Source organism: Pyrus communis, chromosome 8, assembly GCF_963583255.1.
Source record: "Pyrus communis chromosome 8, drPyrComm1.1, whole genome shotgun sequence".
Lineage (NCBI taxonomy): Eukaryota > Viridiplantae > Streptophyta > Magnoliopsida > Rosales > Rosaceae > Pyrus > Pyrus communis.
In genome coordinates this window covers 13379571-13391980 of record NC_084810.1, presented here as the reverse complement: position 1 = coordinate 13391980, position 12410 = coordinate 13379571, and the positions used below count along the sequence as shown (strand labels likewise).

General features: G+C 36.8%; 1 protein-coding gene across 1 annotated transcript; it reads left to right on the top strand.

Moving 5' to 3' along the window:
* The first annotated feature begins 103 nt into the window (after nucleotides 1-103).
* LOC137742597 (uncharacterized) lies at nucleotides 104-10413 on the top strand. The gene is made up of 17 exons (XM_068482507.1): nucleotides 104-540; nucleotides 653-743; nucleotides 851-969; nucleotides 1217-1407; nucleotides 1515-1725; nucleotides 2648-2885; nucleotides 3141-3565; nucleotides 4110-4230; nucleotides 4530-4735; nucleotides 4896-5242; nucleotides 5460-5556; nucleotides 5631-5849; nucleotides 6761-7000; nucleotides 7884-8093; nucleotides 8663-8932; nucleotides 9086-9289; nucleotides 9775-10413. Exons 1-17 carry the CDS (start codon nucleotides 268-270, stop codon nucleotides 9937-9939), a joined length of 3627 nt encoding a protein of 1208 aa, XP_068338608.1. The 5' UTR covers nucleotides 104-267; the 3' UTR covers nucleotides 9940-10413.
* The last annotated feature ends 1997 nt before the right edge of the window (nucleotides 10414-12410 follow it).

The following is a 12410-nucleotide window of genomic DNA, read 5'->3' as shown; positions in this document are numbered from 1 at the left end:
TCAAAGGTTTCTCTCTTCGGGGTATTAAAACCCCGGTTAAATCTCAGCAGCCCATCCAATCCTACGGCTCATATCACTTTCCCAAAACCCCATACTCTCTCTCTAGGGGGAAAGAAAAGCCTTCAATAAGGTCGGTTCACAGCACTAGAAACCAGAGAGCAACGATAACTATCAGCCGCCATACCACTGCGGAAGCCATTGCCGCAGCTCGAAGCACACAACCACCCTACCTCTGGTCCGCCGTTAGAGTTTCTCAATCAGGTCGCCATGGCGATAGACAGCGGAACCAAGGAGCAGCCGCACAAGGAGCACAGGTCCCGGCAGTCCGGCGCCAAAGCCGAGAAGAAGAAGAAGCCGGACGCCTCCCAAAACGGCAATAAGCGAAACCCTAAGGCTTTCGCTTACCAATCAGCCGGGAAGGCCCAGCGTCTTCACTCTCGCGACGTCGAGAAGCAGCAGCGCCGCCTTCACGTCCCCACCATCGATCGTTCGTACGGTGAGCCGGCTCCGTATGTCGTTCTGGTTCATGGACCTCCCAAGGTATCTATAATCACTGCAATATATTTCCTGCATTGTGTAATTCTCACTCGAACTGCTGTTAATTTGTTCGAATTGTAACTTTTTTGTCGAATTTCTTATTGTTGATTTGTAGGTTGGGAAGTCTTTGTTGATTAAGTCGCTTGTGAAGCATTATACCAAGCATAATTTACCGGAGGTTCGAGGCCCGATTACCATTGTTTCAGGTGCCGTGTTTCGTCCTTTACTTCTGATATTGCAATGTTTTTTATTATTTAATTTGATGTTGGATTGAGGACTGTTGTTTAAATGCTTGATTGATTGATTGTGTTAGGGAAGCAAAGGCGGGTACAGTTTGTGGAGTGCCCAAATGATATCAATGGTATGATTGATGCCGCAAAGTTTGCAGATTTAGCATTACTTCTTATAGACGGAAGCTACGGTTTTGAAATGGTGAGACTTTTGTTAGAATATTTATGAATTCAACTCGTCTCGTGCATGCGTACACACACACACACACACTCATAGTTGTCATATGTATAGGACATGACTCTACTTCGATATTGATTTGGTCGAATTCTTGGTTTCTTGACACCTCTCTTTTGTTACTCGGGGATTCATTAAGCTGGTCACATTATCCATCAATATGCTATGAAGATATTTGTATTGTAATATTTTATCGGCTTTATTTACTTTGCAGGAAACATTTGAATTCCTGAATATATTACAAGTTCATGGTTTCCCAAAGGTTATGGGAGTTCTTACTCACCTTGACAAGTTTAAAGATGTAAAGAAATTGAAGAAAACAAAGCAGCACCTCAAACATCGTTTCTGGACTGAAATATATGATGGAGCTAAATTGTTTTATTTATCTGGTCTCATTCATGGAAAGTAAGTAGTCACTCTCTGCTCCTGATGATCCAGTCATGTGGGAAATTTGACAATTATTATGAATTCAATTCATTTTTTATACTTATCTTCCCACTGCTTTAAAACAGGTATGTCAAACGTGAAATTCACAATCTGGCACGTTTCATATCCGTTATGAAGTTTCATCCTTTATCTTGGAGAACCGCTCATCCTTATGTTTTGGTAGATCGTTTTGAAGATGTCACTCCACCTGAAAAAGTGCGTTTGAATAATAAATGCGATAGAAATGTCACACTGTATGGTTATTTGCGGGGATGTAACATGAAAAAAGGAACAAAGGTACGTGTTTGACTTATAAAGCTTGTATTACTACCTTTACAGATTTGTGTAGATTAATTTAGAGTTTGAATGGGGAAAAAGGACCCTATAATTAGGTTAAGAGAGGTTCTTCAATGCTCTCCTTGAATTCCAAACGAAGGCATGGAGCCAGGAATTCATTTAAGTGGGGACAACTTCTAAATGAAAAGCTCCTTGTTTTGTTCAAACATAGCAGTCTAGATGATTTTCTGCCAGTACACATATTTGGGTTGGTTAGTTGGTGGCTCCTGTAACAGGCCCATCTCCGCCAAAAATATATGAGAGAATACATTAGACTATATGAGTATTTGGGTAACTTAGGATTGATTGCTGGAATGCCACTGAATTAGCACTCATTTGGGTTAAGTTATCGGCTTATAGCATTGTAAACAAACTTAAACAACAGCAGGGCTTGACCGCTTGGTTGAATCAGGTCAGGTCAGCTGGGGCAAGTATTAAGTGGATAATCTTACCCATTAAAATTGTATCTTAAAGGTTCAACTTTTTGGGATGATATACAACATCTGTAGTACACACTAGTAACTAAATACTGACGCTACGATTGTGTAACTTGATACCTTCTTTTTTTCTTGTTGGTTTCTTTAAGGTTTCCTTTCTCCTAGTTTAAATCCCAAAAATTACGGGATTATTTTTTATACAAACTGTAATATCTAGCATAATTTTTTACGCTTTGGATATAAGTAAATATGAACTGTGCATTGTCTATCCGTGTTTCAAAATTCTAGGAACATTGCATTTTGTTTTTGTTATTTTTGCTCAGAATTAATAGAAATTGGAGTCAGTCTCACAGGAAAGAGTCAAAGGACAGCAAACTAAGAATATATGACTCTTACGCTGTTTATTTTTATTTATATATAGTTGTCTGATGTACATTGTGTATCAGATACATGTTGCAGGTGTTGGGGATTACAGTTTAGCTGGTATGACAGGATTAGCTGATCCTTGTCCTTTACCCTCAGCTGCCAAAAAGAAGGGACTGCGTGATAAGGAAAAGCTGTTTTATGCACCCATGTCTGGACTTGGGGATCTCCTGTATGATAAAGATGCTGTCTATATAAACATAAATGACCACTTTGTCCAGTTTTCAAATGCTGATGAAAAGGGTGAAGCAACAAAACAAGGTTTTTATATGTTTTTTTAATTATTTTTGTATGCATATTAGTGTTTGTAGTGGAGCAATTCAAAGATGCATATATTTAGTTTTATTCCATTATATGTATCTTTCACAATCTCTCCCTTGTGTATTTTTTGAAGAAGAGAATCTCATTTTCCCGATGACAACTTTGATTTTTATTTTTAAAGCAAAAGTCAAGTTTCATTTTCTCCTTTTGCTCCCATCAATTTCCTCCTGTGATACTCGTGTTCTCGTGTAACAGGAAAGCCCCAAGATGTGGGTGTGGCTTTGGTAAAATCTCTTCAGAACACAAAATATTCAGTTGATGAAAAGTTAGAAGAGAGCTTCATTAATCTATTTAGCCGGAAGCCTAATTTGTTATCGAATGCTCAAAGTGATGGAATAGATACTGTTGAATCTAGAGAACAGAATCGTATGATAGAGCCTTCAGAGGAATATCACTCTGGGGAAGCTATCAAAGGTGATGGTTCCGCTGAAGAAAGCAATGCAGACGATTCTGATGGTTCTGAATCAGAATCTTTAGATAAGAATGAAGCAGCTCATAAAGATGCATCAGATCAAGATGCTACTCTTAAAGATCACTTGAAGGAACATGTTGAGATTCATGATGGAAGGTCAAGGAGAAAAGTTATCTTTAGAAATGACCTTGATCATAACAATATGGAGGTGAACAAAGTTAAAATTATCATGCCTGTTGAATAGAAATCATCATAGGAGAAGAAAAAATATGATGTTGTGTGTGTGTGTGTGTGTGTGGTTACACGCAGAAACTTAAAGTTCACTTGTGGAGGCTCCTAGACATTCAGATGCTTTGATTTTTATTTGCTACTTTGGTGTTTGCATGTTTTTGTTATTGCTCACTGGGCTTTTTAGTTTGCTAGAGTTGTTAGATAACTTCCGTTATTATTGAATATAAATAATCTAATATTTTGTCTACTCCGTTTACTTTATTAATGTCTAATCCTCATAGGTTGCTTGGTCATAGTTCTCCGAAACTAAAGCACTAAAATTTTCTTCTGGTGAACTTTACCATCACGTAAATTCTGGATTGAGCATTTGATATATATGTATGATAGAAGTAAGTTCTTCTAAAGAACAACTTTTCTGATTATGGATGTGAAGAATCAAGAATATAAGTAGTGGAAAGAAATCTGTATATGCATGAAACCAGAAATCTTATGCTCATGTTCTCCGCATTATTCCATTATAGGATTCAGCTGAAGAGACTGAAGAAGAAGATGATTGTGATAATGACAACAACAATGATACTGATAATCAGGAATCTTCTGGTTCAGATTCTTCAGCGGAAGAGGAAGATGATCATGAAACAGGTGGTAAATTTACTCCTAATTTGCAAAATTGTTGTATGTTGTGATATTCTTATTTTCCATGCAAGAAGTACTATGCTCGTATTTTCTTTATTAGATACAAGTATACAACATTTTTGGTTGTAGGGATTGTGATGCCAAACCCTATATTATGTATGTTGATAGAAGTTAAAAATATATAACAAACTGGTATACAATTGAAAATGGCATCAATTTCCTACATATTATAATGTCCATTTGTTAGGTTTCCCAATGTATTCTGTTCTCTAATTCTTTCTACCCCTTTTTTTGCCTCATACTAGATGAGACGGGAAACATTGCAAAGTGGAAAGAATCTTTGGTGCAAAGGGCTTCATCAAGACAAACTATTAACCTTATGCACCTTGTATATGGGAAATCTACGTCAATGCCAACAACTTCTAGCAACGAAGATCACAATAGTAGTAGTGCAGATGATGAAAGTGATGAAGATGATGACTTTTTTGTGCCAAAAGGAGAAGGAAACAAGGTTTGTTCTTGAACTACTAGTTCATATCTCACAGTAACTGCTGCATGCTTTTTACAAAAGATGGAATAATATACCTTTCCACTCTGAGGTAATTTATTGGGATAACCTTTGTAACTGAAGAGAGCACTGTCATATTATTGTTTTTGCTTTGTTTATGCAGAAACATGGAGGAATAGAAGGTGGAAACTGGGATGTCGAGGACTGTTCCAAATTCACAAATTATTCAAATATCAAAGACTGGAAAGAGGAAAAGCTTAGAGAGGGTATTCGTGATCGTTTTGTCACTGGTGATTGGTCGAAAGCTTCTCAAAGAAATCAACCCACTGTAGCTAAAGATGAAGATGATGATGCTCTCTATGGTGACTTTGAAGATTTAGAAACAGGTGAGAAGCATGGTGGGAACCATACAGATGACGCAAGCGTTGGTGCAAACCACAAGGAAGATGATTCGGCCAAAGAGGAGAGGAGGCTGAAAAAGCTAGCTCTTCGTGCAAAGTTTGATGCTCAATATCCTTTTCACTTGAAATATCTTCTTAATGTATTTTGCAAAGAATTACATGTTTCTCTTCCACCACCAAAGACTAAGGAACATTTTTGTTATGGTGATATGATGTTCTATTAGCAATTTCAGTGTTTGAACGTTACTATTTTGTGTTTGGTCATATTTTGTTTTATATTTGTATAGAAGTTCTGAAATTACTTTTGTGCCCTTAATTTAACCAACGTTTGATGGAGCTGAGCCATCTGAAGAGGAGCTTGATGATAAACCTGAAGGCAAGTTTGGTCAAGATCAACCCAAAGAAAGTGACTACTTTGACAAGGTAAACTTTCCTGCATATATTTAAGATTGTTTGCACAACACAAGGTAGTGGGAGCTCACACCTGGTTCTTCCAGTTGAAGGATGAGATTGAACTTCGGAAGCAAAAGAATATAGCTGAACTCGATGAACTGGATGAGGCCACCCGACTAGAAGTTGAGGGTTTTCGGACAGGGACATACCTACGGCTGGAGGTTCATGATGTTCCTTATGAGATGGTTGAATATTTTGATCCCTGCCATCCTATTTTGGTTGGAGGAATTGGTCTTGGTGAAGAAAATGTCGGATATATGCAGGTTAGTGCAAAGTAATTTTACTGCTTTTTTTTTTCATTTTATACTAGCCCTTCCTACTCATGTGTAAGATAGCTTTCCCTATTTCATGCTCTTGAAGAATCAGCGTGTGGTTGTATTTTAATAAAACTATTATGTTATTTGTTGGTGGTTTTAGACAATTTAGGTGCCAAGAGATTACACATAGAAAGAGGCACCAAAAAGTGATTTACACAGAGAAAGAGTCGTATTATAATTTTTTGCATCATTTGCTTTAACATGAATTGCTAAGAGACTGTAAGAAGTTAAAAAGGGAAAATTGCACAAGCACAACCTGAACCATCAGTGGTATTCACAAAGTCCGCTCAACCTAAATCTTGTCACCTCCTAGACTCATGTTTTAGTGCGAATGTACTTCCATTATTTTCTTTAAAAATTTGTCAAAACGTATTATCAGCAACACATGCGAGCTATTTTTCAAGGTTATTACCACTTGAAGACAACTGGATGACTTAGGGTAGAATTTTAGTTGATTAAAGCTTGTGGAACATATCTTTGCTTCCTCGAAGACAAGCTGTAGTCAACGAAATTCTTACCCCAAGTCGTCTAGGGGTGGTCAAATACGCATGAAAAAGTGCTCACACACGCAACACATGATGAATTTTGATGGAATTTCTAGCAGAGTTTGACAGAGGTGGTACATTGAAGCTTAAAGTGGTACATTGGGTGGTAAATTACCAAGATTTTTAGTTTAAAACTCTGAGTGGTACCAGGTGGCGTTGTTGCACTTACCCTAAGTTAAAACATGTCAAGGTCTTAATAGCCAGTCACTCTTAGTGATTGCTTACTCTTTCATTGCAGAGCCCCTTATGAGCTCAATGTTCTTATGTATTTGAAGAATATTTATCTCATCAGATGTCTTCCATTTCTTTCAGGTCAGGTTAAAGCGGCATAGGTGGCATAAGAAAGTACTTAAGAATAACGATCCCATTATTGTTTCTATTGGGTGGAGGAGATACCAAACAATACCAGTTTATGCTATTGAGGATCGCAATGGAAGGCATCGCATGCTTAAATACACTCCTGAACACATGCATTGCCTTGCAATGTTTTGGGGCCCTCTTGCCCCTCCTAATACTGGTGTGGTTGCTTTCCAGAATTTATCAAACAATCAGGTTTGACAAGATTCGGTTATTTTCTTTTTGGTTTTGTCTTTCTTTATGTTTCTTTCATCTCTTAGAAATTTGTTGCTCGCAAAGGTACTTTAAATATTTTTCCTTGTAAACTAACTACATGCACCGCATATTGCATGAGGTGATGTGGCACATAACGTGGTATTTGCTTAATTATTTTAGATAAATAAGGTTCAAAGTGAGTCCATTTATATGAAAATGAATGTTGCCACATTAGACGGGATTTGAAAAGTTCAAATAACAGTTGGTGCCAAATGAAACAATCGTCCTCTTATTTATAAGTAATAAAAAACTATGATTGGGTTAATAGAATTTTTGAAAGTCGTTCTCATTATTTGGAACAGAGGAGAATTTAATCAATATGTTTTCGCCTCTCCCATTCAGGTTCTCGCTCGAATTGGCACCATTATATATTGGTAGGGTTTCAACTCTGCCACATCTGTTGGTAATGAAGAGTTTGGAAGTATTACTCAAATTTCAGTGCACAGGACACACCAATCTGTCTTGGTCTAGCATAAGTTGATAAGGAAGTAAATGGTGTTCAAATCTGATCTCCAGACCACTTTTACCACATTATGGATCGATCACTTGTTTACTTACCTTTTGTGAACTCTATCCTGTGGGTTTTCTTGCTTAGTGGGTCTACTAAATCTTTTGTCGTTAGTCTATTATAAGCTCCCTCCTGTAGTTCTACCCACTGAAATAAAAATAAAACACAAAAGAGGAAAAATGATAAACTAGTCAATCATAAGCCATTGCGTCCCATTATTTATTGTTTTGATTGATTCCCTTATCATTTAAATTTTTCGAATTTAAAGTCTACACCATGTTCTTTTTTCTGAAGGAACTCTTTTTGGTTTGGCAGGCACAGTTTAGGATCACAGCAACTGCAGTTGTGCTTGAGTTCAACCATGCATCACGAATAGTGAAGAAACTCAAACTAGTTGGTCACCCCTGCAAGATTTTCAAGAACACTGCCCTTGTGAAGGATATGTTCACCTCGGATCTTGAAATAGCTCGATTTGAAGGTGCTGCTGTTCGAACTGTCAGTGGAATCCGGGGGCAGGTCAAAAAGGTATGGACTGGGCTGTGTTTCTAATGGGAATGTTATTTGTTTTGTAATTCTTGAGCTGGCACGGAGAATGAATATGTGCATATATATATATATATATATATATGCAGTATGCACACGCACACACACACACACTCATATATATATATAGACACATAGGGATAGGATCAAGGGACAAAGATTTTGACAAATACTTTTACACTACATTTAAACCCTTAGATCAAACCCATTTTAACGGTTAGAATTGCATTGGTCTATTAACTATTTGAAATAAGAAAGGAAATTATACAAATATACCTCTGCAATAATGATAATTATTATGATAATATTTTGATTTCTCTCTCTTCTCATCTCTTCAAATTCGAAAATAAAAACAGTTTATTCCTACCTAGTCCTTCTGATGGTGTGGAGAAGAAGGAAGAAATAGGAAGAGAGTCCAAATGAAATGGGATTCAACTTGTATGGTTCATGGAGTTCTTGTAGTCATGTATCTTATTTATTCGTGGGGCGCATTTCATCATGTGGCCCATAATGCTAATATAATGGACTTTTATTAATTTTAATCTTGACAGGCTGCGAAAGAAGAAATTGGTAACCAACCAAAAAAGATGGGTGGACAACCAAAAGAAGGGATTGCTAGGTGCACCTTCGAGGACAAAATTAAGATGAGTGACATTGTTTTTTTGCGTGCTTGGACTCAAGTTGAAGTTCCCCAATTTTACAACCCATTGACAACATCCCTGCAACCTCGCGAAAAGACCTGGCAAGGGATGAAAACTACTGCTGAGTTGAGGAGAGAACATAATATTCCTATTCCTGTCAATAAAGATTCACTTTACAAGGTAATATATGAGGATGTGAAGCTACTTATTGCAGCAGCACGTGGTTTCTCACTAAATTATGCCGTGGCCATACTGCATCTTCTCTCTTTAGTTTTATTTATTCCTGTTCTCTTTTCTTTTTCAATTGTTTTTTTCTTTTCTTTCTGTCAACAGCCAATTGAAAGGAAGCTGAAGAAGTTCAACCCCTTGGTGATTCCCAAGTCACTGCAAAGCGCTCTGCCATTTTCTTCAAAACCTAAGGATATACCCAGTAGGAAAAGGCCGCTTCTTGAAAATAGAAGAGCTGTTGTCATGGAGCCTCATGAACGTAAAGTTCATACTCTTGTTCAACATCTCGGATTAATACGAAACGAGAAGGTATGCACCTTAAGACAATATTGTGTTTGAACCCTCATCCCAAGGGCATAATTGATGGTCAAATTTGTTAGAAAGCAAAATTAGGGGTGCGACACTAATATAGAGTCACAACTTAGAGGTGCTCACAGTGGTAGACATATATCTGTTTGACTATCAGTTATTGTTTGGAAGTGTTTGTTTAACCGTGGTAAAATTACATTTAGGAGAGGATTAATTTTTACTTTTGACACATGAAGCTTACGTAAACACCTTTGAAGCAAACCAGAATATGCATGAAGTGTGACCGGTTTAATATTTCCCGGTATCTGAACTTGTTTTAAAGCTATCGACTGTTTGCTAACCATTTTGTTTTTAGCTTTTAGTTCACTTTTTGGGTAGAAATAAAGAGGAATTTATTTTTTGTTGTTTTGAAGAGTCATGTATGCAGTTGTTTAGGAATTCCCAATTGAAATTGGAGTTTTTCCTGTTCGATTTTGCTTTTGCAGATAAAGAAGCGCAAGCTAAAAGATGATAAAAAGAGGAAAGAAAATGAAGCGCAGAAAGCCAAAGAAGAGCAATTGTCTAAAAAGCGCCAGAGAGAAGAACGACGGGAGAGGTATCGGGCGCAAGACAAAATGAAGAAGAAAACGAGGAGAAGCAGAGAGGACTGATGGATGAATGTTTTCACATACTGCTGCTGTTGCTTGGGATACTAGGCCGTGAGCTGCCTGAAAAGGAAGATAAGTGGTACAGCGAGGCTAGGGATATCGGTTGCAATTCGCCGCACTTGGGATTTGATACTGTCTCAGAAACATGGCCCTGATCGGTGAGATAAAACGACGTGCCATAATTGTTGATGTGCATTTTCGTGCTTTCAATGTTTGTATTATTTTGGTACATTGGATGGGATGAGACCACTTGAAGTCTTAAATATCATTTTCTCTCATAGGTTTTAATTGCTAATTTATAGGAGCATTTACTTTAAATACTAAGTTTTACACATATTGTTAATTCCTAATGAGCGGTTTGATAATTATTTCTTTTTCAGTTTATTATTTGAGAAATGCTAGCGACCTTTCCCACTAGCCTTTCTCTACTTGCCCTTCCCACTCAATGGTTGCCATGTGGACTTATTTTACACTCAAGTATAAATTGTGTTTTAAGCTTCTCTCTTCCTTTTCCACTAATGCTCCAAATTAAATCTCGTATGTCAATCAAATCATTAAATTATCTACCAATTTTGACAAATTTAATTATTTTAATTATTAATATTATTGTTTTTATGCAATTTTTCTTTTTGGGACTCTCCTTTTTATTTTTGTGTCTTTTTCTTTTTTTTTCCTTGGATTTTAAGCTCCCGTAGAGAACTACAAGATTTTCATTTTCTTTCAATAGGACTACATGATTTTGGAGATGACATTTCTTCTGATACGACATATACCACCATTTAATATTTTTGCTATATTTGTATCGACGTGTGATATAAAATCATACTAGACAAGATAAAGTTGTACGCGTTTATGTCAAATGCGTGCTGAAATTGAATTGAAAATTATGATTTTTATTCCAATCGATTTTCATTTAAAATGCGTGCTCAACCCTCCTCTCTGATTTCTCTGTCCATTCACTGTCTGTCGTCCATCCACCTCCATGATTCTCCTCAATCCACTCTATTCCCCTTCAAATTGGCTTCATCCTTCATCGATCCCTCCATATGGATTTACAACCACTAATCTTCTATGAGAAATTTCGCATGCGTAGAACTCCGGCTGGAGTGTTCACACCACCTCCTTCCATGTGTTTGCCTTCGTTGGAACTGTTGCTTGTGGATTGCTTCTTTCCGTTGGTGGCAATCTTAATGGTGCTCGTTGGAGGATGCTCGAGTCTTCTTTTCATCCACTTCTACGGACTTGCTTGGCTTCATTTCAGGCGGTTGTTGGGGGCTTGGTATGCGTCATTCTGGCGTAAGGGGTGGCCGGTGGTTGGTCGAGGCGGCAGTGGATGCAGGCAGCTAGGGTTTGTTTTTGGCCTCTTTTATTTTCTTTAAAGTCCATTTCTTTGTTGTATGTTTATCTTGTAATTGGGTCTCTTCTTGTGTTTACATAAGAGTGTTTGATAACCCATTTATATTCAATTAACTTCTTCTTTTTTTTTTAAATTGAAAACTAAAATTTTGTTTGGTAATTATTTTTAATCTTTAGTTTTGAAAAATAAAAATAAAAAAACAAAAAAGTGAAAATTCAATATCAAATTTTGAAACTAAAAAACAAAAAGGTGAAAACTCTATATCAAATTTCGAAAACTCAAATAATAGTTTTCAGTTTTTATTTCTTCTCTTAAATGGAAACTGAAAGTACATAGCAAACAAGATATCAGTTTTCAGTTTAAAAAAAAATAGAAAAATAAAAATAAAAATAAAAATTATAATCGAAATAGTTATCAAATGACCCTAAAGGTGCAAATAGTTTCCCCTTTACTTGTCTTCAACTTGGGTGGGATAAGTGGTACGTGATGAGGGGGTGGCGTCCGACCATTTAGGGTCGGATATATTACTATTAGCACATTTAGAAATTCTAGCGTCAAACGTGTCTTGTGTATATATTTGATGTCTCTTTTGGTCTTTTTAACCAACCGCATTTGCAATACGCTTTGATGCTTTGCTTTAGAGAGAGACTAGCGTATCAGACACCAACGCCCTCGAATGAGCTCATATATGAGTAGCCATATCCCTTATGGTTGCTTCTACATGCACTAAACTAAATAGTTCAAGGCTATCAGTGTACCGAGTAACCTACAAGCTGGCTTTTGACAAGTCTGGTAAGATTAAAGGCATGTTTACTTTCTAACAAATTGTACTATCATGTATGTACTAACGATCAAATGAATGAAAAAGTAGGCAAATCTTATTGATTTAAGTATGACATACCTAAAAAGTAATAGTAAAGATATAATATAACTATAGAAGAGAGATGTTTATTCTGCAACCATTCATTTTCAGTCTTCATTTGTTCTCAAATGGTCATATCTATTCCTTCTCATCTACATATCAAGCTTTTGATAATTCAGTTAAACTAACAGATTGGAAACTCTTTTAACCACACAACTTGAATAATTCTCTCCCGTAGCAGCATGTATCACTAAT

Excerpts from the sequence above, each read along its gene's own strand:
- LOC137742597 (XM_068482507.1), top strand. The coding sequence starts at position 268 with ATGGCGATAGACAGCGGAACCAAGGAGCAGCCGCACAAGGAGCACAGG. Across the intron at positions 970-1,216 it reads GAAGCTACGGTTTTGAAATG|GAAACATTTGAATTCCTGAA; the intron begins GTGAGACTTTTG and ends TTTACTTTGCAG. Across the intron at positions 8,933-9,085 it reads ATAAAGATTCACTTTACAAG|CCAATTGAAAGGAAGCTGAA; the intron begins GTAATATATGAG and ends TTCTGTCAACAG.